This window comes from Colletotrichum destructivum, chromosome 8 (genome assembly GCF_034447905.1).
Source record: "Colletotrichum destructivum chromosome 8, complete sequence".
In the NCBI taxonomy this organism is placed as follows: domain Eukaryota; kingdom Fungi; phylum Ascomycota; class Sordariomycetes; order Glomerellales; family Glomerellaceae; genus Colletotrichum; species Colletotrichum destructivum.
Genome location: NC_085903.1, coordinates 3,214,421 through 3,237,307, shown reverse-complemented (window position 1 = coordinate 3,237,307; position 22,887 = coordinate 3,214,421). Strand labels below are relative to the sequence as shown.

At 54.8% G+C, this 22,887-nt stretch overlaps 10 protein-coding genes across 10 annotated transcripts; 5 read left to right on the top strand and 5 right to left on the bottom strand.

The window, feature by feature from the left end:
- Positions 1–418: 418 nt before the first annotated feature.
- Positions 419–3,254, bottom strand: CDEST_12860 (Putative glycoside hydrolase, family 43, concanavalin A-like lectin/glucanase domain superfamily). The gene is made up of 5 exons (XM_062929016.1): positions 2,848–3,254; positions 2,679–2,783; positions 1,986–2,628; positions 1,621–1,934; positions 419–1,573 (listed from the first exon to the last, which is right to left on the bottom strand). The coding sequence occupies exons 1-5, from the start codon at positions 3,187–3,189 to the stop codon at positions 1,286–1,288; spliced, it is 1,692 nt and encodes a 563-aa protein (XP_062785067.1). The 5' UTR covers positions 3,190–3,254; the 3' UTR covers positions 419–1,285.
- Positions 3,255–3,639: 385 nt separating this feature from the next.
- CDEST_12859 (Putative CENP-V/GFA domain, Mss4-like superfamily protein) lies at positions 3,640–4,381 on the bottom strand. The gene is made up of 2 exons (XM_062929015.1): positions 4,083–4,381; positions 3,640–3,993 (listed from the first exon to the last, which is right to left on the bottom strand). Exons 1-2 carry the CDS (start codon positions 4,248–4,250, stop codon positions 3,703–3,705), a joined length of 459 nt encoding a protein of 152 aa, XP_062785066.1. The 5' UTR covers positions 4,251–4,381; the 3' UTR covers positions 3,640–3,702.
- Positions 4,382–4,578: 197 nt separating this feature from the next.
- Positions 4,579–7,473, top strand: CDEST_12858 (Putative zn(2)Cys(6) fungal-type DNA-binding domain-containing protein). Its single transcript, XM_062929014.1, has 5 exons — positions 4,579–4,999; positions 5,094–5,616; positions 5,672–5,964; positions 6,022–6,140; positions 6,201–7,473. The coding sequence occupies exons 1-5, from the start codon at positions 4,913–4,915 to the stop codon at positions 6,964–6,966; spliced, it is 1,788 nt and encodes a 595-aa protein (XP_062785065.1). The 5' UTR covers positions 4,579–4,912; the 3' UTR covers positions 6,967–7,473.
- A 444-nt stretch (positions 7,474–7,917) lies between these two features.
- On the top strand, positions 7,918–9,978 carry CDEST_12857 (Putative short-chain dehydrogenase/reductase SDR, NAD(P)-binding domain superfamily). The gene is made up of 4 exons (XM_062929013.1): positions 7,918–8,737; positions 8,801–9,024; positions 9,118–9,499; positions 9,560–9,978. Exons 1-4 carry the CDS (start codon positions 8,730–8,732, stop codon positions 9,855–9,857), a joined length of 912 nt encoding a protein of 303 aa, XP_062785064.1. The 5' UTR covers positions 7,918–8,729; the 3' UTR covers positions 9,858–9,978.
- Positions 9,979–10,016: 38 nt separating this feature from the next.
- Positions 10,017–10,666, bottom strand: CDEST_12856 (uncharacterized protein; the record flags this gene model as incomplete). Its single annotated transcript, XM_062929012.1, has 2 exons — positions 10,017–10,432; positions 10,498–10,666. The coding sequence occupies 2 exons, from the start codon at positions 10,664–10,666 to the stop codon at positions 10,017–10,019; spliced, it is 585 nt and encodes a 194-aa protein (XP_062785063.1).
- Positions 10,667–10,789: 123 nt separating this feature from the next.
- CDEST_12855 (Putative Cellulose-binding domain, fungal, glycoside hydrolase, family 5) lies at positions 10,790–14,106 on the bottom strand. The gene is made up of 7 exons (XM_062929011.1): positions 12,788–14,106; positions 12,413–12,733; positions 12,235–12,364; positions 11,814–12,173; positions 11,703–11,737; positions 11,559–11,648; positions 10,790–11,484 (listed from the first exon to the last, which is right to left on the bottom strand). The coding sequence occupies exons 1-7, from the start codon at positions 12,963–12,965 to the stop codon at positions 11,282–11,284; spliced, it is 1,317 nt and encodes a 438-aa protein (XP_062785062.1). The 5' UTR covers positions 12,966–14,106; the 3' UTR covers positions 10,790–11,281.
- Positions 14,107–14,306: 200 nt separating this feature from the next.
- Positions 14,307–15,763, top strand: CDEST_12854 (Putative LysM domain-containing protein). Its single transcript, XM_062929010.1, has one exon. It carries the CDS (start codon positions 14,441–14,443, stop codon positions 14,999–15,001), a length of 561 nt encoding a protein of 186 aa, XP_062785061.1. The 5' UTR covers positions 14,307–14,440; the 3' UTR covers positions 15,002–15,763.
- An 844-nt stretch (positions 15,764–16,607) lies between these two features.
- CDEST_12853 (uncharacterized protein) lies at positions 16,608–17,301 on the top strand. The gene is made up of 2 exons (XM_062929009.1): positions 16,608–16,781; positions 16,970–17,301. Exon 2 carries the CDS (start codon positions 16,980–16,982, stop codon positions 17,298–17,300), a length of 321 nt encoding a protein of 106 aa, XP_062785060.1. The 5' UTR covers positions 16,608–16,781; positions 16,970–16,979; the 3' UTR covers position 17,301.
- Positions 17,302–19,098: 1,797 nt separating this feature from the next.
- On the top strand, positions 19,099–20,689 carry CDEST_12852 (uncharacterized protein). Its single transcript, XM_062929008.1, has 2 exons — positions 19,099–20,120; positions 20,176–20,689. Exons 1-2 carry the CDS (start codon positions 19,364–19,366, stop codon positions 20,277–20,279), a joined length of 861 nt encoding a protein of 286 aa, XP_062785059.1. The 5' UTR covers positions 19,099–19,363; the 3' UTR covers positions 20,280–20,689.
- CDEST_12851 (Putative flavin monooxygenase, FAD/NAD(P)-binding domain superfamily) lies at positions 20,688–22,585 on the bottom strand (the record flags this gene model as incomplete). Its single annotated transcript, XM_062929007.1, has 2 exons — positions 20,688–22,273; positions 22,350–22,585. 2 exons carry the CDS (start codon positions 22,583–22,585, stop codon positions 20,689–20,691), a joined length of 1,821 nt encoding a protein of 606 aa, XP_062785058.1. The 3' UTR covers position 20,688.
- Between the last annotated feature and the right edge of the window lie 302 nt (positions 22,586–22,887).

Here is a 22,887-nt window from a genome sequence, read left to right as displayed (position 1 = left end):
CTGTACATTAATGTTCTCCCATGCAGTCTAATCCCAGGGGCTGGGATTCCCCGGCCTTGGACCTGGGCCAGTTGATGTCACTGTGGATGGATGCCCATCCGTCTCCGCTGGAACGTGCCGAGGGCAGTGCACCATGTAAATGTTTGTTTGGCAGCATTTTCCTTGCGGGAGATGGACATGGAGTTTCCTTGCCACTTGTCTCCGGCCCAAAGGGGAACGAACGCCTCGGGGCGCTGCACGCGGGGTGCCTACTTGCACATGGGTTCCGGCATGCCCCAACGATATTGATGTCACTTTGGTCATGCAACCGCAACCGGTGACAACCCTAGGGGCTGGGAAAGAGGTTCCACTTCATATCCATCGCCTTTCTTGACACGCCTAACATACTTCTGCTGTCTTGGTGTCTTGCACACTCTCCAAGCTTGGTGAATGCCATTTCGCCACCGCCCGTTGTAGGGCGGCTCCGTGGCTCTCTTCTTCTAACTTCCGTAGTCCATGGGTCGAAGACCCGGATCAGGTCGGGCAAATGTCGAGTTCTGGTGTCTTCCGGGCCAGTTCGCTACCGCATTGCTAGGCCTTCTCGATGTTGCTCTGCGAGAGATCCTCCTCAACTGTCACACATCCCCATGAGGACAAGTCTTTCAGATATCCATTCACCCAAGAAATTCGATTGTTCGGAAACGAAGCCGGTGAGCCAAATGGTCTTGCTGGAGAACTCATTGCTGATTAGTGATGGGAAATCCTCTGGGGAGACCTTGAAATGTTATGACCCGATGAACGAAGCCATGATGAGGGATCCGTAGGTCAAGGTTCTGCGTTTAAGCCTTCTAGATCTCGTGGTTTACGACGGGGGGCTGTTAGAGAGGAGCCCGATGATGCCAACAAAACCGTGCATGTGTAATGGGGGAAGCGCATGTTTACGATACACATAAACCGCAGGAGGTTACGATTGACACCGTTGACAAGGTGAAACATACCAATGTCCTTCGTTCATCTAGACGGCAGACGCAGGATATTTCTCTGATTTGCCACACTGACCATGGGGTCAGTGCAAGCACGCCCAGAGGAGCATGGTGATACTTGGAGCGAACATTCTGTCAGTGATTTGCGAAAGATTCCTGTTAACGAGGTGGCCAGTTTCGAAGTCGAGCGACCAGGGAAGATGGGCTGATACTGATGCCAAAGGCCCCCCCCCCACCCTTTTTTTATTTTATTTTAATTACATTACAGCAAACCAGATCGTTCGTATGCAGAAAAGTTCTTCTAAAGGTTTCTCCAGGTAGATCTATGGTCTTATCTCCAGTATCTCGATGTCGGTGAAGTCAGAGGGATCAAGCACCGGCTCGTTTCGGCCAAATGAATAGATGCCGTACATGACGCCGCAAAAGGCCCCCCCGACGGGAGGCAATACGGTCAAATCCTCGGACGTGAAAGAAATGTTCGTGTTGACCTCGCCGACAGAGAGGCGTACCTCATACTTGGTGGGGCTGGTTATGATGGTGAACTGGACTGGCTGGTCCAAATCCAAAGCGGATGCTGGGGAACTCCGGGACTCCAGAAGCGGACGCGTGAGCTGTCCTAATCAGTGATGCGTCCAGATCAAAAGGTGGATATCATTACCTTGAGCTCATTGATCTTGCCTGTTGGCTGCCTACTGACGATGGTTGGGACAGCCGGCCTGTCATCTTGTGGCTGAACTGCACCGATGCCAATGGTGGCGTAGGAATACTGGCTCCACCAAACGGTGATACCCGACTCATAACCTGCTCTGCTGGGCTTGAAGAACATCTTCACCCGAAAGATCTCATTGAAGGATGACTGCTTCCTTAACAGCATCGCTGGCGACTCGGGGCTGCTTAGGTCGAAGCAGTTACCATAGAGTCTTAGATGGCCCGGACGCTCCGTAAGACTGTGACAGGGTTTGGTCGGTGTGTCTTGAAACAGTTAATCGCGATTTTCGAGGCCAAACTGGGAAGGGGACTAACTCTTGTGATACCAGCCAAGCTCAAGGGACGGCTTGGAAAGATCCGCCTTCCACTTGACTCCGTTCTCATCCGCAACGGCAACTTCACGGATCGGCCCCCTGCCAATGGTTTGAAGTGTAATATTTCGGCCCTGATTGAAGATGGGCCAATCGTCCTCCCAGTCAACTCGAACCAAGAATGTCTCTCGACCCATCTGAGGCTCGAGAAACTTGCCTTCAGACTTGACAGGACGGACACCAAGCATCACAGCCCACCACTGTCCATGACCATCCTCAAACACGTCGCAGTGGCCGGTCCGTTGGACCTCCTCGTCGGGCCCGTTGTACCACAAAGGCCCGCCCTGCCCCTCCCACGGACCGTATGGCCCTGTCTCGCTTCTCAAAGCCCATTCCTGATGACCGGCTTCCGTGCCGCCCTCAGCGGTGAAGAGATAGTAGTACTTCCCTTTGCGAATGATGTGCGAGCCTTCAGCGATGCCATGGGGGGATTCTCGGATCACTTGTGGCGGGGTCAAGGTCCTCCCTGTGACGATATCTATCTCTGAAATATGAATAGCAAAGTCCTTCAACTTGAGTCCCGGTGTGCGCTTCCCCATGCGTACTGTGGTAGAAAGGTAGACCTTTCCGTCGTCGTCCCAGAAGAGCTAGGTGCCTCATTTGTTAGCGGGATCAATGTCGCGAAAAGCGTACGTACGTCTTGGTCGAATCCAGGATTGTCAAAGTACACAGGGTCTGACCAGGAGTTATCATCCCAGATGTTGTCAGTCCAGACGTAGAAGCCTCGAGGAAAGATGCGTTCCTAATAGCCCACGTCATGAGCAACCGCTTACGGTGTTATTCCCGAAGCATGAAGAATCACTCACGTCGTTTGCTGGACGATATCTCTGGAACAGGCCGTTGGCAAGATACCAACGCTTTTCCTGCGGCCGGTACCGAAGTGTGCTTGCCCAGCTTCCAGCTCCCGGCTCCACGGTTCGCAACTCAATCTGGCTCTTGCGTGTAAGTGCATGGCCAATGAGCTTCCAGTTGATGAGGTCCGTTGACGTGTAGATGGCGCAACCCGGGAAATACTCAAAAGTGGAAGTCGACAGAAAGTACGTCGTAGGGCTCGATTCCGTTGCCGGAACGACGCAGACGGTCGGGTCTGGGTTGAAGCCCGGAATGACGGGATTGAGGAAGATTGCTCTGCCCTCGTTGGCAGCCATTGTGGCAACAGCAATCAAGGGATGCTTTGTGTTTGTGGGTGTCGCTGGACGGCAGTTGTCTTGTATTTGTGTTGTAGCTTAGGGAATCTTGAGCTGAGAAGCTCACGGATGTTGAGAGCTCTCATCCGATAGCTCGCTGGGTGTTGTTAGCCGGCGCTTGATTTCGGCTCAAGTTTCTCCAGCAATCAGAGGCCGTCCCCAACCGGAGGATGCGCCCCCACTTGCTGGAAGATGGGGCCACCGCCCGAGTAGGCCGATGATGCCGAAAAACAGGGCCCGCCGGAGATTTGAGCCGGAAACCTTGGTGATATGCGTGCTAGTAAATACACCAGAAAGGTAGGTTTGACGTAGAGACACTCGCGCACTCCTAGGTACCCAGAAGGACTTCATTCTGGGCGATAACAGGGAAGGACGGATGGAATGCGGATGGAATGCGGATGGAATGGCCAACAACAAGAATCATCTGATTTCCTACAGCACTTTGCTAACCATCCAAGTGATATGATTGCAGAATCACATACTGTCTCTCTCAACAGTACCTTCGGTTGTTAACCATGTTGCCTTTCTCTTACAGAAAAACTCCAGCTTCGGCCTCCACATCTTATCGTTGTCGGCATCATGGCCGCCCTGCACGTTATCCATGGAACCCGACGTAACGGCGACTTGGTTTGGAAAGGCATCGTTGGCCACGAAGAGTGAAGATCCGCAGGCACTGCAGAAGGAACGGGCCAGCGAGGTACCGGACTCGGCGGTTGGGGCCGCGTACACCGAGATCTTGGACTCGAGGTCGTGCACGGTAAGGTTCTGGTTGGAAATAAGGTCAGTCAGGTCAGCCCGCATTGAGTCGCGGTTGGCAGGTTGTTTCCGCTCAAGTCATCAAAAAGTGAACGCACCGCTCTATCGACCAAGCTGTTGGCGCCAAATGAGGAACCAGTGAACTTCCGGCAGCTGTTGCAGTGGCATAGTACCGTGAGGGCGTAACCTCCCGCAACGGTGTATTTGACTGCACCGCAGAGGCAGCTTCCGTTGATGAGAGACTGGGAAGCGAGGATGTCAGACATGGTGATGTTGTTCCGAGCACTTGATGACGAGGGAACGAGCCGCTGCGGTGCGGGGCTTAACCGCCCTAAATAAAGTCCTCGAGACAATTGAAGAAAGGACGCTGAATGTCCGAGTCACATGCCTGCCTGGATGTCTGCCTGCCTGGATGTCTGCCTGCCTGGATGTCTGCCTGCCTGGATGTCTGCCTGCCTGGATGTCTGCCTACCTGCCTGCCTGCCTGCCTGCCTGCCTACCTACCTACCTACCTACCTACCCAGGTACCTAAGGTGAGCCAGTCCTTTGCAGACGAGTACCATTCGAGGTTTTGTATCTCACCTACATATAGGGTTGGGGCAACAGCCATGGCGCAGGAAAGAAACATAAGGATGGCGAATGCATCAATCAGGGACAGGAACGCCCCAAGGTCCACTACTCAACCGCGCACGCTTACTTGAATATCACCGTCTCCTTTACTGCAGCGCCATTATAGGCATCTATCCCTCAATCAAGTCAATGCGTTCTTTCAAAGTCTCAGCCGTGGCGGAAGCGCTAGCGTGTCAGTAGTCAAAGGACCGACCTAGACAACCTTGTCTTTCAGCTCTTTTCCTGCTATTAAAGAGGCGGGCACCATGCAAACGTTGAAACCCGCGTCCTTCCACGTCGGGGAGCATCTTTGGACATCATGGCCGCCGAGTCGTCGAAGCCAACGTCGAAGCGGCGGATGAGAGTCCAAAAGTCGTGCACCGAATGCCAGAGACGGAAGCAGAAGGTGAGTGATGAAGACGCAGGCTTGCCCCACATATCAAGATCGGCCCGATCCCGGCCCTCGCGTTGCTGGCGGACGCAGACTGACGACGTCGTAGTGCATAATCCGGCAGACAGATGCACCATGCGTGAACTGCTCGAGGCGCTTCCCGCCCGTGGAGTGTACCATCACCCAGGTCGCGTCGTGTAACCCTAGGCAAGCGTACGAGGACCAGGTCTTGACCTTTGAACTGCCCTCACTTTCTGGGGGACAGGGGAAGCAACCGGAGGATCCCTTGCATAGCTGCCACTCGAAAGCGCTACCGGGGATTGCATTCCTGGACTTACCATGGACCCTGACTATGCGAAATCGCCGCAGGAAGGAAGCCAGATCGAAAGACGTGCCTGGCCATGATCGTAAAAACCCAAGAATAGCACACTGTTCCGAAGACCTCAAATACCAAGATAAGACACTGGCGGAGACGAAAGCGCGTGCCAACCTCTTCCTCGATGGAGATGGCGATCCGATGGCGTTTTATCACAGCAGTCCCGCTGCTATCGGTGGTATACTTACAGAGGTTACGACCCTCCACGGAATGCCGCTTCCTGAAGGGCCCAGAACAGCAGAGCTTCTACGTTTTTGTAAGTGGCATGTAGCCTTCGTGGAATAGCATCCAAGTCTGACCGTCGCCCGTAGATATTGAGGTCGTCGCACCCAACATGGTGTCAATTGACGGCCAGAGCCAGCCGCCTGTGTTCCTTGCCGAGGTCCTGCCATGGATGCTGCAGTCCCCTTTGTTTCCCAACATTGGCATCCTGATGTCGTCGACGACTCAGGCGCTCGAGCGAGGATCGGAGATCTCTAAAAACCCAGAGTCGCTCGCTCTTAAGGCCCGGGTGCTGTCCATCATTGCAGAATACATGCAGCGGCCATTCGACGCCATTGCGATAGAGATGGTCCGCTCCATCGTAAACCTCGTCGTTATGGAGGCAAGTGAACAGGTTGCACGGGCTTTCTGCGTCATATGACACTGACGTTCTTTCCAGTGGTTTTGGGGCGCCGACGAAAGCATGTTTGCCCACATGAGAGGCATCAAACACATGATCAAACTCAAAAAGGGCATGCGTGGTCTGGGAGACATTGTGGGCGAGTCCATCATGATTCTGTAAGTGCATGCCGGCACGCGCAAACGAAATGAACAGCATACTTACCGTGTGATGGTCAGCACCGACTACGAGATTGCGTGTGCGTTTGAGACGGACCTCTACTGGTTGGAGAATGACCCGGCCCGGGACGAGGAAATCCCTGTGCCGACGACGTGGCCGGACTGCTATGACAGCCCGTTGATGGCGTCCTCGTCTCGGTTCGAGAGCATCGCAGGGAAGCTTGGGCTATGCGCAACGGCGGCCAAAATCCTGGACGACGTGCGCTTTCTCACAGTTTCCATCACGTCACAATCGGCCTCGTCGGGATGGACGTGCAAGATTCGTAGCACAGCAACGTGGCTGTATAACAGACTGAGAGACAGAGACACAGTCGGGCCTGCCATCGTCACATCGGAAGAAGAATGGATCCTCGAGACTGTCCGGATCGCCGCTCTGATCTACAGCTGGTCCATCAAGTCGATGCGCCAGATATCTCGATTCGACGACAACGAGACGCTCGAGGCCGCGTACCAAGCGCTGACGAGCGTAAGTATGACAACATGGAAGCGGATACCGGGGGTGTTTCTCTGGATCATGTTGGTGGCGGCCCCGAATGCGGCGCCGGACGCCAAGGGGAGGTTCGTGAGGAGGAAGATGGCCGTCACGGGGCTGTCGATCGGATTCGAGGACTTTGGGCTCGGGATATCGTACCTAAAGGCCTTCTGGAGTGTCCAGCAGTGGATCGCCAAGGAGGGCAACGTGGGGGTGCAGAGGCTGGATGACAAGTGGTCTTCGACTCTTGGCCGGGAGGCTCGGTCGAGTCACAAAAGTCACGAGAGCGTCTGACCCTCGTAGGCTTGCGCGTTGCGTGCTTCAGGGGGTGAGAGGAACGACGTAGGTAGGGAGGCGAGAAGGAAGGCCAGGAGAAGAAGAAGAAGCCCCCTGCGGCGTCACGACTGCATCACCTCTAGTGACTGGGCGGGCTGGACTCGACTGGAGTCACTGGACCAGTGGACCGACCATTTCTGTGCGTTTCTTTTTCTGTTGGGGCAGCTATGCAGCTGCTGTGATGTTGTTGGTCGAAGCCTCGTGCGTGCGGAGAAAGGAGGGATGATAAGCATCTCGGATTACCAAAAAGGGAATACCGGTGGACCCCGTGTTCGCATGCACCTCTGCACTCCGCATTGTCTTTTTGCCTCTTAACCTCTTCCAGACGCAGCTTTCTCCACCTCTCACTGTTGGCTCTGTTGGCCTGGGCTTTCGGACAAGGATGATAATGGGGAGGGAGTGTATCCTCAGTTCTGGACCTCAGGCGCCCTATGTAGCAATTTGATCACTCCAATTTGATGACTGCTTGGGTGTAATGGATGTTGGTCTTGCAGGTCCTAGACCGAACCCTCGGCTTGTCCCAATCATGCGTCTGACCGACAGAGAGACTAGTCTGCTATCCATTTCAGACGTGCTGCCCGACGAATCATGTTTCCGTTTCGGAGTACTCCCATACATTTTTTGTCTTGTACGGATACATGCAGAAGTACTATCGACTATTCGGTAAACCAACCGATTTTCCGCACCGCGGCACCGGTCAGGTTTCCGCCGCCCGCCGCCCGCCCCCACCGCTCCCCATCCTGTCCCAACCCAACCCAGCCCGACCCGACCCAAGCCTCTTGCGCGTCTCCAACCCTGCTCGTCCGGAGCTTTCGAACGCGGCTTGGGGGACACGGGAGCACGGGGTCGAGGTGGGGCTTCAATCTCTGATCTAGAATATGACAACCCGCATGACCTGTCTTGGACAGTCCTTGACCCACGCCCTGAATGTTCTAGCCCCCTCCCCGTCCGGACGACTAGGAGTGTTGCATCGGAAAAGGTCCCACTGGGAACGAGTGGCTTCTAAGAAAAGACGAGGCGATGGTCAGAAGAGCTTTGTCGTTGACCTGGACCACCGGCCAGACGCGAACCCGGCATCTTGTCACCGGCCCACGCCCGGGGCCCGGCAGTGATACATGGGCGCCCGACAATCAAGTAGAATCCAGGCTGAGCCGAGCGAGCCCTTGCCTGAAACGACACGACACCGGCCGATCAGTCCAATCATCCGTTACCGTCCTAGCGCTAGCAACTTGTGCAGTTGATACGTGACTGGCAGTGCCATTGAGCCCGGGATGCTGATCTTTCAACTGGCATATGGCATGAGAGGGGGAGAAGGACGGGGGGGCGAGAGGCGGGAGGCGGAAGAAGGATGCGGGGAAGCTCAGACTAAACGAAGTTAGGACCGACGAGATATAAGAAGCAGTTGACGATGTCCTCTGCCTCTGAGAAACCCTTCATTATCACTCACTCTTCCTCACTCAACTCTCACTCATAGCAGCTCGCCACCAGCGTTCCATTGAGTCTCAGCCACATACGCCTTTAGTTCAATATCGCACCTGCAACCTCTCTCAGTGTGTCTTGAACACCTAGGATCAACCACCTCCGTCATCGATCTCTGCGACCGAAGCCACATACATACCTTTGGACTTGGAGAACATTTCCCGCCACCCAGCTTCCCTCCCACCCAACTGCACCACCAATACTCCCTACCTCTCTTCCGGACCTCTTTTGAAGCCGCAAGGATGTCACGGTACCTTACCCGCCTCCGGCCACTTCGTCTAGGACCTCAATTGACCCTTGGGAAACCATCCAGACTCGCAGTGCAGCCCATTACCGCCCCCGTGGCACCCATCGTCGGACATCAGCCCAAAGCCTTCCACGCGAGCCCTAAGCCCCTCGGTCCCCATATTACCTCGCCGACTCTCACCCGGGTTCTCCCCGAGTTTAACCTCCAGGGCAAGGTCATTGTCGTCTCCGGTGGCGCACGAGGACTCGGTCTCACACAAGCAGAAGCGCTTCTGGAAGCTGGCGCGATAGGTACTAACCGACACCTCTTCTCCCCGCACCGGGTTTTCAAACCTGCTACGTTCCACCATTACAAAGGAATGAAGCTGACATGCACTCAACCAGTTCACGCAATCGACCGCCTCCCTAAGCCGGACCCGGACTTTGAGAAGGTCGCCCTCCGCGCCAACACGGAGCTTGCGACCTCGTTGACATACCACCAAGTTGACGTGCGCGACGTCCCAGCCCTCAACGAGATTGTCGAAGGTATCGCCAACAGACACGGCCGCCTGGACGGCCTCATTGCCGCCGCTGGTATTCAGCAGGAGACGCCCGCACTCGAGTACAAGGCCGAGGATGTCGACAAGATGATGGGGGTCAACGTCACGGGCGCCTTCATGACGGCGCAGGCGGTCGCCCGGCAGATGGTGAGGCTCAACACCAGCGGCAGCATCGTCTTGATTGCGAGCATGAGTGGCACCGTCGCCAACAGGGGATTAATTTGCCCGTAAGTGTTTGGTTTTTCAGCGTACTGATCGAAGAGAAGGCTAATTCCACATCTGCGCAGTGCATACAACGCCTCCAAGGCGGCAGTCTTGCAACTCGCCCGCAACTTGGCTGCCGAGTGGGGCGTGCACGGCATCCGTGTCAACACTATCTCGCCAGGCTATATCGTCACTGCTATGGTCGAGGCTCTCTTCGAGACGTATCCAGAGCGCAAGGTGGAGTGGCCGAAGCACAACATGCTCGGAAGACTCAGCCAGCCCAACGAGTACCGCGGTGCCGCCGTCTTCTTGTTGAGCGATGCCAGCAGCTTCATGACAGGCAGTGACTTGCGCATCGACGGTGGGCACTGCGCGTGGTGAGAATGGTGAGGGGAAAAGGGGGAACATCGGCGTTATTTGATTATTCTTAATACACCCAGGCCTTCTTCCGGGGGTCTGGCGGGTTCGCTTTTGTAGAGAGCTGGATACCTATAATACATTCTTACAGTTAAAACAAAATTCGACCGTCGAGAGGAATGATCAGGCTGGTGAAGTGATGCCAGGCCTTCCCAACCTGGCCACGACGCCCTTCTTTAAGTTCAGCCTGGCCTCGATCTCTGCCGACGAATGTCCATTGTCCCGCATCAGGTGCATCTGCACGATCGTCTTGAGATCCAAGAACTCTCTTCCCTCACTGCTGATCCGGCCTAGGCTGTCAAATTCAGCGTCGGCCTGCTTTTGGAAGCGACTCCTCGCTTCCAACGTGCCCAGCGTCATATTCCGAGATGTCGAGGGGAACAGAGGGCCCGGGTTCTGTATCAAATCGGCGTGAGGGCTTGGGCCGGCTGTTGAAGTAGGGGAAAAGGTAGGGTTCGGTTGGACAACGCCCATTTGCCGAAGACGAGAGGAGAACTCAGCCGTTACGTTGTCCGGGTTGATGGAGTCGGCAGTGATATCTGGGTAACAATCAACGGTTAGAGGTGGGCGCACTGGAAATCATGACACCTGGGATTCGACCAACCGTCCGTCTTGGATGTCGCGGCCTTTGCCTGCAGCCGGGCTTGTGCCGGCTGTGATGGAGGAGGGGCCGGAGCTGCCCTCGCGGCGGAGGCGGGCGGCACGGCGCCTGGCGCACGGGTTGGGAACTTTCGCGCTGCGCCTTGTGCGGCTTTTGACGACGAGGAGCCCATGGTGTGATTTGTGGTCGATCTCGCTGTGGCGTTGTGTTGGATTAAAAAGCAGTTGGGAGCTGGAGATGATTTGAAGGCAGGCATTGTCTTATCGATAAGCCAACTTCATGAAGGTCTGGCCCTGAGTCCGCCCATGACGCATCCATGGTTACCGCACCTTCCCTCAGCAGCAACGCGCCGTCAGATTAATCCACCGTCATATGATTGATTGGTTGGTTATTGTTTCTTTCCCTTTACAAACAAGTACTCTCTCTCACTTGGTGTTTTTCATCCTCATTGTTATATTGCACCTCGTAACCTCCCTTGCTTAACCAATCATCACTCGCTCACGGTGTCAATGGAAAACGACCTCGACCAGCCGCGATTTCCCTTACTAGTCTGATGCGTTACAAATCTCATCGGCTTATCGATATACGCCGGCAACAGCAACTGCAGCAGCATAGTAGGTCACGCTATTCTTCAGTCGAAGTGGGCCTAGCTCTTGGCGTTTTCTCATTGAATATGTACAATGAAGAGAATACTATCTACAGTTTCCATCGTCCGGCAGCGCTTCTTCCACGTGCCGGACAACCCATGTTTCGCCGTCCCACACAGGGTTAAGCCTAGGAATGCTGTCTAGCCGATGGCGTTAACGTGGTTGGTCACCAAGCACGTCCACTCGTCAGTGCCATAGTAGATGGTGTTGCCGTCGTTGTGCGTCTGCCCAGTACTGATGGTGTCACCCAGCTGCCAAAAGGCATCGCCAGCCATGCCGGGGGTCGCCACCGAGGTAATCTGCCATGGTCTCTCCAGCTCGCAGTGGTTGGTAGGCGTACCATCTAGGACGTCATATTCATTCAGCGCCGTCCTCCTTCACGTCGTGGCTTCAAGATAATGTTGGGGAACAACTTACATTCCTCAAAGAAGCAAGGCTTGCTCGCTGCAACGCATGCCTTAGCATGGTCAGTCACCCACTTGTTGCCGGCAGCATAGCCAACCGACCCTATTTCTTTCGTTAGCGATAATACCATCCCGTCCTAGTGGAATCCCCCCTTACATGAGTTGGGGTAGAAGTGGAAGGTCCCAAAGTCCCTGGAATCGCGCGCAGGAGAACGTTAGCAACATAACCTCGTTCGGAAGTCACGAGGTTACAGGAGTAGGGCCTCACAAAGTTGAAATGTTAAGCAGAGCCACCCAGTCAGTGCCTTCTCCGTACTGATAGGGATACGTGGTATCGCCCGGGAGCCCCATGCCCTCATCCCCGAGCGTCACCAGGTGGTTGGGGTCTAGGGACTTGACGTATTCCGACGTCGACTTGGCCCAGTTGTAGATGACAGAGGTAGCACACCCCTGGCAGCGCGGCTCGTTGGCCAGCTCCCAAGCAAAGATGGCGTTGGAGTTCTTGTACCGGCTGACGACGGCGTCGATATACTTGCGGTACTGTGTCTGGGCCGCCGTGTTGGTGTACCAGCCGTTGTGGGTACCGCCAAAAGCGTTTGTGTACGCCTTGATCCCGCCGTAGTCGTCCCTGGAAAGTGTTAGGCTGATTTTGCTGGCTAAAGGTTCAATTCAGCTAAGGTGGGGACTACCAGTTGTTAACAAAGTTAATGATAAGCTTGATGCCATTCTTCTCGGCCGATGCGACGACGGTGTCGAGGCGGCCTAGGCCGTTGGCGCCTGTGTTGATGGTCGAGCCCGAGGCAGTCAGGTGTTGAAACCCTGAGAGTGTTAGACCAACACCATTAGCGCTGATATGGTAAAGCTTACAGTTATCATACTGAGGAACGGTGTTGACGTCGCTGAAGCCCCAGATGCGGAGGATTTTCAGGCCTGAGGTTCTGAGGTGGCCGAGAACAAGGTCAACGTCGGAAGCATTGGTCAGGAAGCTGCACCAATAGCAGTTGGTCCCTGGGTAGTACTTCGTCACACCATCGATGGTGAACTTGGTGCCGCTGACTGAGGGGAAGCCGGTGCCGGGCGGAAGCACGGCCGACGAGGTCCGGGAAGAAGTGGTCCGAACGGAGGAGGTCGTCGCGGGGCGTGTGGAGGTTGTGAGGGTGCTCGAGCGGGTAGTCGTCACGGCGGTTCCTACCATGGATGAGTTGGACGAAAGTCATTGCAGAGTGCCAACGGTGAACGTACCGGGAACACATTGCGAGTACCAGTAGTTGCTGAAAGTGCAAACTGAGCCAGCAACGCAGGTCGTTGGTCCGCTCCAATTCTCACCGCCACACTGTCCATAAAGCGGCGCCTGCGCAGAGACAGCGGCCGTGAAGGCGAGGGCACCAGCAATCATAGACTTCATCGTGAGATATGCCATGTTGTCTCATGAGAATGAGTCTCAATCCCATGGTGCCGTTGGGAGGGCGGCCATTTTGTACTCGAACCCAGACTCCACTTTCTGAACCCGACATGGCCGGAACCGCCTCGCCGGATCGTCGTCTTCCTTTCCCCTCAAAAGCCTCCTTCAAGGGCGCTCTCAGATTCCATCAATGACATCGCCCATGGGAGTAGTCGTACATGCCCACGCCATGGCTGACGGGCTGGACCCTCGGACTGACTGGGTCTGCTCCGCAGTTGAGGGGAAGATATCCGACAAAGGATGTGCGGAGGGAGGGCCACGAGCGTGAGAGAGGCAAGACGTTCGGGTCTGGCGACGAATGGGCCAGCAGGCCGACAGACCGGCTCAGCCAGGTTCTCTGTCGAGTTTGTGTCGCATTGCATATCTTGGATGGATCTTGTCCGTTCCCGACAGAGCTTCCGGGAACCATAGAACCACGATCTACGGTTGCGAACCCCGCCAACCCACCCTTTCGCGGTTATCTCGTGTGAGCCGTCGACCGAATCGAGCCTCTCATAGTAGCCGCCACATCAACATCTCACAGCCGTGACAAGCAATGAGCAGCGGGAACGAGCTCAGTGGCGACATTTTTTTCAGCTTGAGCGGTATCAAAAGCCGGTTGCCTTTCTTGGTGTAAGTTCCGCCTCGACGTATGGGGCTGTAACGGCGGAGCATGGCCCGCCGCATCCCGCATTCGAACATGGTCACCGCCAGCCCCGCCTCTCTGCGACTCCCCCAAACTCTAAAAGGTCCCGATATAACGTGAGGTTTGATGTCGCCCAAGATATAAGCCGGGTAGGTAGCTGAAGGTGGGATTCTAGGGTCCAACCGACTTCGTGCTTACCACTCGAATATGACGAGCATGCCACAACGAAAGGAACATCATAGCAAGGGCAGTAGATGAGGAGTGAAGCGTGAATCAAAAAGGCACGGAATGATACAACCTTACCAGGCAAAGGAAAATATTAGGAGAAGGAGAGGAAGAAAGACAAAGAAAGAAAAGTTTGGAAGAGACTATCGAGGGGAGCTGAGATACGGTGCATCTGGTGTTTAAATCAAAACTATGAGTCGTCCATTTTGGAAGCGAGCTCGTGTCACTCATGTCGAATGACAGTATCTGTTCTTACCTACGATAGGTAGATAGGTACCTGTGTGAAGGAAGGCAGAGAAACAAGAGGGGTGGGTGGGGCCGAAGACTGGTCTGAGCACCGCCGAGCCAAGCGTCGATGACATAAGCGACCAATGACGTGGTAGGCACTGCACAGCCTCAGGGGCTGCCGTCCCATCTGGTCTTGGAGCCAGTGCCAATTCAGTGTTCAAGCTCCTTCTTTATTTTCGACATCACTTGTCGCATAGGAGACATCCGACGGTTTCCAACACAACTGCAAATTCCAGACATCTCTATCGAACGGTCGGCCTACACGTATTAATCAATTCCTCCCTCAGTCGCCAAAATGTCCCGCTTCCCCCATCTAGACACGGACGAGGAACGGCTCCCACACGGCATGCAGCGCGTGGGCTACGATGCCGACACACAAGTTCACACATACCAAGACGCGGACGGGAGCTACTGGGAGGGCGCGCCGGGTCAGCAGTATGGGCAGCTGACGCAGGTATCCGGGGCGTCGTCTGGGCTGGCCGAGGAAGCCGAACACGATCCCTTCATCCCGCACTCCGGCTCAGGCGGCGGCAGTCGGCAGCAACAACAGTGGACGGAGAAGAAGCCATGGAGGCAGGAGATGAGACCACTTCTCAACTTCTTCGTCATTATCGGGCTTTTTCTGCTCGTGCTGACGTGGTGGCTGTACCGCACGTCCGGCGGAAACGAAGTCGCGCCGGAGTGCGGGCAGCAGGCTGTGCCGTACAAGATTGAGCAGGGCAACACGTGCTGGGCGATTGCGACGGGACAGAAGATTAGCATCGAGGATCTGATCAAGGCGAACGAAGGATTGAACTGTGATAAGTTGCAGGTCGGAAGCTTTATCTGCGTGCCCACCGTTGGGGATGCGGCATGAAGATATCGAGACGTCCGGGGAGTGTGGGTGGTGAGATGCCGAGTGCTTTTGCTGCTGGATACCCTGGGGGACTTTTACCAGTTTGATTTGCAGTTGTGCTTGTCGCTGCCTTTATACCGCAGGAACTTGAACGGCCAAGCCAGACGTCTCCCCCCCTTACTGGTCTCCGGGGCTTGGTTTTTAGATGATTTTGATGGCAAGCACGGCATCTCCTACAACAGGAATAGCACCGGCCCGAGTTCCCTAATTGCACAAACAAGCCCGGTATCCATTCGTTACGACGAGGGCAAGGAATCGATTCGCCGTTGGCAGGCCTCAGCATCGACAATTTCGATGAGATAGTGACGGAGTGAAGTGTCGTTGAATCCAGTACGACGTAGGTGGAAAGGGCAATCAATCATCAATTCTCAGGCACACTGCATCACATGCAAGAGGTTCGACGCAGCAGCGAATTTGTAGTAGACTGGCAGATTGTCTCAAGCTTCAACAACCATAGTGAGCGGAACTCCTTCAGGCTGCAGAGAGATGTGGGGGAGTGGCCCCATTCGGCGTCGAGGGTTGGCTGATGGTACGGCGGAAATGGATTCGCTAAGTGCTCGGAAGTACCGGCGCATACCCGGGTCCACACTCGGGTACCTTGAGCCAGGTACACTCTCCAGACCCTTATCGCCGTGACTTGGGAGGACGGACGCGACTCTGCTCTGCAATCTTTCCGCAGGCGAAATAAGATCGACCTTATCCGAGCGACTGCTAGCATCCGCCCACGAAAACGAGCTCTACCGCGCGTGCCAATTTCCTCTTGCTATTGCAAATTGATACAGCTCTCGTTGAGAGTGGTGCACCGAGACCTTGGCAATGTGTTGCTGCCGTGCGCGGGTATCGTGCCCACTGAGGGGCCGCGCTGGGGGTTCCAGCACGGTCGAGGTCTAGCGCTGGTTTTCCCCGGAATTACAGTGTCTGGGGAAGTGGGTTTTAGGGCGGGCCCCCGCGAATCGCCCCACATCCTGCTGCAAGTCCCTCCCTTCCTAGTCACTCTCACCCAGACACATACCCATCCAGACGCCTCTACCTCAGCGAGCATTGTCCCTGTTCACCTCAGCACACCGACATGTCGACTAACTCGCCACTTGGAGACGAGAGTTGGCTGTCATTCATACGAAAACAACTCGCTCTCACAGCCTGAACAGAACTGCAGCTTCTTTCTCTACCTCTCTCCTTCGCCCTTTCTCTATTCTCCTGATCGGCTAACCTCATTGCAAAATTAGCGTAGATAGCTAGATATAACTGGCCCAATGGCGTGCTATTAAAATAAAGAAACACCACAGCTCGAATGTCTCAACAACCTCCAATTAATGCAGGTCCTGCCCATGCTGGCGTCACACATCTGCCCACAGCGTTGCAGCAGGAGGCCGGTCTACCGTACCTCCCCTCCTTCTCCCCTCTGGTACCTTCCAAGTCACGCCAGTCAAGCCACCACACTTCAGGACTTGGGCTGCGGCGTATTAGACGCTCGTCCGCGTGATGATCCGTCCTACCCCGCACGCTCAAGACAGGAACTACGTCGAGGGACTGCCCCTGAACCAGTCATTGCTTTAAGAAGAGGCCGTATTCCTCCTCATCCGTGGCTTTTTAGGAACGCGTGTCTCGCTCTTTCTGCCTTCATCAAATCACTTCAAATCGCCTGTCGTCAAGATCGTTCACACCTGTTTCCTCCACCAACAAGTCGAAGCATGCACTTGTACACCAAGTAGAACATTCGCAACGCCATCAACTGCATACGGTGCGTCTATTGATTCCATTGATTCCCAACTCACTGATACTACTGCCCATATTTCACAAGAAGAGATACAATCCAACTTACCCCTCGCTGCCCAACCATCAACCTCGTCCTACCCTCCATCAAAGACAACCGTGTAACAATATCCCATCAACATCTGTCCGTGACATTAACATCTTCTTCTCCCTTAGACCACACAACATGGCCCCTCGTATCCCCGTCACTAAGTCCACCGAGACACTCTGCTACGGCGTTGCCACCGTTGGCGCCTTTCTCCCCATCTACCTCATGCTTCCTGGCGCCGAGCACCGCCTCGCCTCTCAGACCACCAAGTGGGCGCCCCGTTGGGAGCGAAATCTCTCTTACTTCACCCCAACCGCCGAGAGGGGCATCAAGCGCGTCGAGCCCCCCGTGTCCAACGTGGTCCGTCGCATCGATAACCGGCTACCGCTTGAGCGTATGGCCAAGGGCCTCGACAAGCGTATCAAGAACGGCATCGACCGCTTCAACAACACCAAGTAAATACTTGATGCAGGGTCGAGTAGGGAAGCGTTGACATGGTGTACTTCAGAGGGGGGTGGCGGAGCGATGGTAGGAGCATACCATATTCGGGTCTCAGGACACAGTACCTAGAGAATGCATCAGATATCACATAGAAGACACCACCGCAGCAAGCACACAAAAAACAAAACAGTCAAGCAAGTATTGCCTACACTTTCTCGGCTCTGTGTTCCACCTCTTCAGTGTCGTGTATCCCGATAAAGCTGCTGTGAGCTGTAGACTGTTTGCCGTCTCAGGGAGACTGATGCTCCATTGATCACTGGGCGTGGATGCTTGCATGTCGACGCCACCTCGGTGTGCAGATAGTCAGGCCATTATGAATGACCTGGACGAAGCACTGTCTCACTTGCGCGAGCGGGGTCGTTCCAAACAAGTAGCAGACAAGGCCACATCCCCCTATTTTGCATCTCCAATTCTTTTCGTCCCTGCTCAGTACTCGGCAGCTGATGCAAGGTCGATGTGTGCAAATCAGAGAGGGCGAGGCGCTGCAGCATCCACTCCACCAATAGCAGTGAATGTGATTTAGCCGCTGAGGCGAATTTGCCTCGTCCCGTTTGTGGCCTCATCCTCAGCTCGTCCAACTGGTTGTCACCCTGCACGATTGTGAAAGAAACGTCTCGGCACTGCAGCAATCTCGAGAAGTCCGTCCATTGAAAAACCTGGAAGGACCCCTAATAGTTGATCGAGTGGGAGCTGTCACGTCTGACTTCTTCCCCCGCGGCGTCATTCCGAGATTCTTTGCTATGTACTCGCATTATGAGTTCCAGCATGCCTCTATTGACGACGGCCAGCTCCGGAGAGCGGCGATGCCACGCAATGGCGAAGCCGAGGCCGACCGCATGTTTGACAATACAAAGAACTCTAGCCTGCTAAACCAAGCTGGGTTGCCGCGACCGTCTTTGTCGGAGTCGCTAGAAGACGAGGCGACGAGATCATATCACACCCGCTCAAGATGCCCCGGAAGTCTCCCCGCATCCAAGATTCGTAATCCGTGCCTGATGCATTTCCCAATCAGAGGAATTGAAGTCCAACGACGCTTCGGACACAGCCACGGCTCTCGCCTTGACAGTAGCTGTCGGCCCACGCTCTTAAGACGTCTTGAGTTCTCTAGGCCGGACACATGATTGTGGCTCCTCGTTTGGGTCTTCAGCGAGTGCAGTGTTGTTCTCCCGAGGCAACTCGGCAACAGGCAACTCTCTCGGCCAGCCCTCATACACAGATAAGATCGCTACCCGGACTACACTTTTTGTGTCAGTATTAAGACAAACTATACAAACTATCGGGCCTTAGGCCAGCATGGCCCTGATCTCGGAGTCCGTCCTGGCTTGCAATACTGTACGGCTGCAACGTTCTGCCTGCTGTCCCACTTGGGCTGTCGCTGCAGTCCTCTGGTCAAGCCCCGCCACCCGCTCCCCCTCGAAAGAAAAAAAGGGAATATTTGATTGATAGTACCCCTAGGGCATAATCGGACTTTGGTGTCAAGGCGATGGTTTCTCCGATGCTATAAGTCCACGGCGACCAAGACCAGGTAAATATGGTCTTAAGAGGCGGTCTTTATCCGAGCCCGGCGTGTAGGACGTAGTCCGGGGTCATCGTCGGACGAGATGGCTTCAGTTGAGCTTCTGGAAGCTTAGGGCTGGCTGGCTTAAATGAGAAAAACCCGAACGCGTTAAAGGGATTGCGAAGCCATCTGTCACCAGCTGTCGTAGCCGGGCGTGGCTGTCCACCAACCTGTCAGAAGTTCAGAACCCACATGGCAATTTCCAACGCATGAAGCGTCACGACGCGAACGCGCCGTCGGCCGGGATAGAGTCGCTTTCTGCGTCCGAATGTCCATCCCTCGACGGCGCACATTAGCCGACATCCCTGTTTGTTTCTTCCCACAAAGCATGCTATGACTCTATGTTTGTTGAGGTGCGAAACTCATCCTGTCACGAGCGTTACCCACGATCCCAACCGTCGTTGAGACACCTACCTTCTCTTCTGTTCTCTGTATCTTCACCTACAGAACATCACGACCAGCCATGAACTCAATGGCTCTTCCCCGAACTCTCGCGAACACCAGCTGGCGAGCTGTATCAGCCGCTTCGACAGCGGTGCCAAGTCACGCAGGGTTCCTCGCACAGCGATGCTATGCAACGCGCGCTATAAAGTCGACGACGGCTACTGCGACTGTCACGACTCCGAAAGCCACCGCCGCCGCGAGGAAGACAACAGCCGCCGCCACGACGAAGAAGAGCGCGAGCACTGTTGCCGCCGTAAGCAAGAAGACTACTCAGGCGCGGACTGCTACGTCGAAGACGAGCTCGACCAAGCCCACCTCCACGACTGCGAAGTCCGCTGCTGCCGCCCCTCTGAGCACAACCCCCAAAGACACAAAGGCCGTCAAGAACACTGTTAGTTCTACAACCGCTACCAGAGCTGCCACCGCAACTGCGAACAAGAAGGTGTCTACGACCAAGGCTGCTGCTGCCGCCGCCCCCAGGACTCCCACGCCTGTCTCAAGCCCTGCGCCTACTGCCACCTCGGCGACAGTAACCCCAGCGAGCGCCCCGAAACCCACTCCGGCGGTGGCCCCAACAACGGCCCCGACTCGACCTGTTGCCTCTACATACCCTCATCCGCCCCGCGCGCCGGAGCCGGAGCCGGAGGCTCACCCGAAGCTGAACCCGAATAGTAAAGAGTACCGCAAGGCGTACGGCACAGCGGCAAGGAAGTGGACCGCGACGATGGTCGCCATGCCCATTCTGCTTGTTACCTCCTACTATCTCTTTGACAGATGTGAGTAGTGTCTTTGCTCGTGTTGCTCACAGGTTCTTCACTAACAAAGTCGCAGTGGCTCTGGGAAGCAAGCCAAAAGTAATGCCGGATTTTGAAGGAACCAAAAAACACATCGAGGAGGCAGAAGCTGAAGCAACGGCGCAACTCAAGGTGGCCTAATCTCCATTCTGTATCGTAACGATCCTGACGAATACCCACTCCCGCACCCACGAGGTCGAACTAGCATCCATGTTGCTACTTTCCGTTTTGTCTCTGCCTGCGAGTTTCATTCTTGATGCCGAGTGCGAGTTGACCAGTTCTCGGCAACAGTGGGACAACGCATAGCTTGAGGACCGCGATCTATGATCATGTTGTTTCTGGCCGTCAGCTTTCAAGCTTGTCATTCCAAATTCAGCTTATGACTAACTCACCTGATCGAGATGGTAACGCCCGGCCAGCTCCACAACTGAACATGTCCTTTTTAAATCGGCTAGCATCAGGCCAGAGAGCTTTGCTCACACGTTTGATAGAGGTAACTAAGTCATTGGCTGTTCTATATTTCATTTCGTGTTAATGACTGCAAAGGAAACTAGAAAGTGGTAACCAATCCATTATAGCCCATCCATTTCTTGCTCTGGTCATGCTGTTTGGTCTCATTAGGCTTGCCGCTGTATACTACAATATTCCTACTATTGACAGTACCACTCTTGCTGAGCAACTTCCGTTTCCCAGCTGTCGTCAGTGGCGGGTCGTCATCCTCATCCCGGATATAATATGCCCAGTCCGCGGTATCATCAAGCTCCGTTTGCGAGTACCCGTTGCCCAGCCAGGCGAACCGATTGCCGGCATACTTGACATCCAGATCGTCCCATCTCACCTCCTTGATGGCCTCGATGTAGTGTAGCGTCGACCCTGGCCACAAGGCCACGACAGGCCCATTGACGCCGGACTTGTACCACGACCGGCACGTATCCGACCAAACGGTCTTGCTCATGAACCACTCCTTGTACTCGACAAAGTCGCGGACAGCCTCTTCCTTGGGGGCGACCTCGACGATGTTGGTCGTCTGGTATCGGTCGATGACCTTGAGCATCCAATCGGCTTGTGCCTCGATGGCCGACAAGACTGGCCCGTTGCCTATGGGGCAGTTGGGGCCGAGCATAAGGAAATAGTTGGGAAACCCAGCTGCGGCCACGCCGAAGTATGACTCCGGAGTGACGGCCCACTTGTCTTGAAGGTTATCACCAGAGGGCCCAACGACGGGGAAACGAGGTTTGAAGGAGGTGTCGAAGCCGGTTGCGCAGATGAGGACGTCGACGGGGTGCTCTTGGCCGTTGTCACAGAGGCACCCATGCTCTGTGATTTCTTTAATCTCGCCGTAGACAACTTCGACGTTCGGTTTGGTGAGTGACTCGAGGTAGTTGACCCCCGGTGTTAGCCGGCGACAGCCTACGCTCCATTCTGGGATAAGTTTCGATTCGAGGCAAGGATTATTTAACTTCTCCTTCATCTGATGGATAAAGTAGGCGCGGGCTTCTTCGTTGACCTGGCTGCGCTTGAGGAAAATGCCAAATTGACTGTTAAGTCCAGATTCGATGTTCTTGCGGTACTTGAGCAGCGCGTCGGGCTTGTCGGCGAACTCGTTCTTCTCCTCGCGGGTGAAGTTGTGTTGTTCTAAACCCTGCATAGGAGACACCCACGTCGGCTCGCGGATGAAGGTCGTAACCTTTTTGCACGTCTCGCGGATTGCAGGAAGAACCTGGATGCCTGAGCTGCCGTTGCCTATGAGGCCGACGTGCTTGCCTTCGAGAGAGATGGAGTCGTCCCAGTTGGCCGTGTGGAGGAGAATACCCTTGTAATTTGACAAGCCTGGAATTGCGGGCCACTTCCAGTTATTGAGGATGCCGCCGGCGTTGATGAGGATATCACAGTGGTCTATGGCTGTCTCCCCAGTTGTCACGTTCTTGACATGAACGTCGTAGCCGCCATTCTGGGCGTCCCAGTACGCCCCTACAACTTGGTGCTGAAGTTTGATGTATTGGTACAGTGAGTATTTTCTTGCGAAGTGCTCGAAGTATTGGAGAACCTCCGAAGCTGGTGGGTACACCGAAGTCCAGTCCAGCTTTGGCTCAAAGCTCCATGTGTAGTTGTGAGACGGAACATCGCAAGCACAGCTGACGGGAGTGGCATGTCAGCGGTTAAGGGATTGGGAAACTGTCTGCAGAGGGATTCGAGGAGGGGTTCGCATACCCTGGGTATCTGTTTTCGAACCAAGTCCCCGCTACGGAGGGGTTTTTCTCGTAGCACTGAAGCGAGTAGTTCTGGAAATGTCTCTGGAGTTTGTACGCCATCAACAACCCAGAGGCGCCGGCACCGATACATATGACTCGGAAATTTCGTTCGCTTTGGATCGGGCTCGAAAGCCTGTTTGCGATATCTTGGTCACCGGATTGAGTCGTCGTCGCCGATGCTAGAAAGTCGCCCATGATCGGGTAGTGATAGCAAACGCCGAAGGCCGAACATAGACTCAACCAAACCACGAGGGATCTCAACGCAAATGACCGTGTTTCACCAATTAGGAATAGAGAAGGCTAGTTATAAAGAGGAGGGATGGTGTTGAAGAACCGGAGAAAACCGAATGAATATACCTATCTGGACGGGCAGAAGGATGGAGGATGTCTGCATAATTGGCCATGGTGCGTTTCACCTTCTCGACTCCAGTATTTTGCTCTGCCCTGACATATTGGTAACGAAACTTAGTGACCACGCCGGGAAAAAACCTCACCAA

Coding starts and splice junctions, on each gene's coding strand:
- CDEST_12860 (XM_062929016.1), bottom strand. CDS start 3,189: ATGGCTGCCAACGAGGGCAGAGCAATCTTCCTCAATCCCGTCATTCCG. Junction 2,629..2,678: donor ATCCTGGATTCGACCAAGAC/GTACGTACGCTT, acceptor TGAGGCACCTAG/CTCTTCTGGGACGACGACGG. Junction 1,935..1,985: donor GCTTGGCTGGTATCACAAGA/GTTAGTCCCCTT, acceptor AACTGTTTCAAG/ACACACCGACCAAACCCTGT.
- CDEST_12859 (XM_062929015.1), bottom strand. CDS start 4,250: ATGTCTGACATCCTCGCTTCCCAGTCTCTCATCAACGGAAGCTGCCTC. Junction 3,994..4,082: donor ACAGCTTGGTCGATAGAGCG/GTGCGTTCACTT, acceptor ATTTCCAACCAG/AACCTTACCGTGCACGACCT.
- CDEST_12858 (XM_062929014.1), top strand. CDS start 4,913: ATGGCCGCCGAGTCGTCGAAGCCAACGTCGAAGCGGCGGATGAGAGTC. Junction 5,617..5,671: donor AGCAGAGCTTCTACGTTTTT/GTAAGTGGCATG, acceptor CGTCGCCCGTAG/ATATTGAGGTCGTCGCACCC. Junction 6,141..6,200: donor GGCGAGTCCATCATGATTCT/GTAAGTGCATGC, acceptor TGTGATGGTCAG/CACCGACTACGAGATTGCGT.
- CDEST_12857 (XM_062929013.1), top strand. Junction 9,025..9,117: donor TCTGGAAGCTGGCGCGATAG/GTACTAACCGAC, acceptor GCACTCAACCAG/TTCACGCAATCGACCGCCTC. Junction 9,500..9,559: donor AACAGGGGATTAATTTGCCC/GTAAGTGTTTGG, acceptor ACATCTGCGCAG/TGCATACAACGCCTCCAAGG.
- CDEST_12855 (XM_062929011.1), bottom strand. CDS start 12,965: ATGGCATATCTCACGATGAAGTCTATGATTGCTGGTGCCCTCGCCTTC. Junction 12,365..12,412: donor CGTTCCTCAGTATGATAACT/GTAAGCTTTACC, acceptor TAACACTCTCAG/GGTTTCAACACCTGACTGCC. Junction 11,485..11,558: donor GCCTTGCTTCTTTGAGGAAT/GTAAGTTGTTCC, acceptor ATGACGTCCTAG/ATGGTACGCCTACCAACCAC.
- CDEST_12854 (XM_062929010.1), top strand. CDS start 14,441: ATGTCCCGCTTCCCCCATCTAGACACGGACGAGGAACGGCTCCCACAC.
- CDEST_12853 (XM_062929009.1), top strand. CDS start 16,980: ATGGCCCCTCGTATCCCCGTCACTAAGTCCACCGAGACACTCTGCTAC.
- CDEST_12852 (XM_062929008.1), top strand. CDS start 19,364: ATGAACTCAATGGCTCTTCCCCGAACTCTCGCGAACACCAGCTGGCGA. Junction 20,121..20,175: donor CTACTATCTCTTTGACAGAT/GTGAGTAGTGTC, acceptor ACAAAGTCGCAG/TGGCTCTGGGAAGCAAGCCA.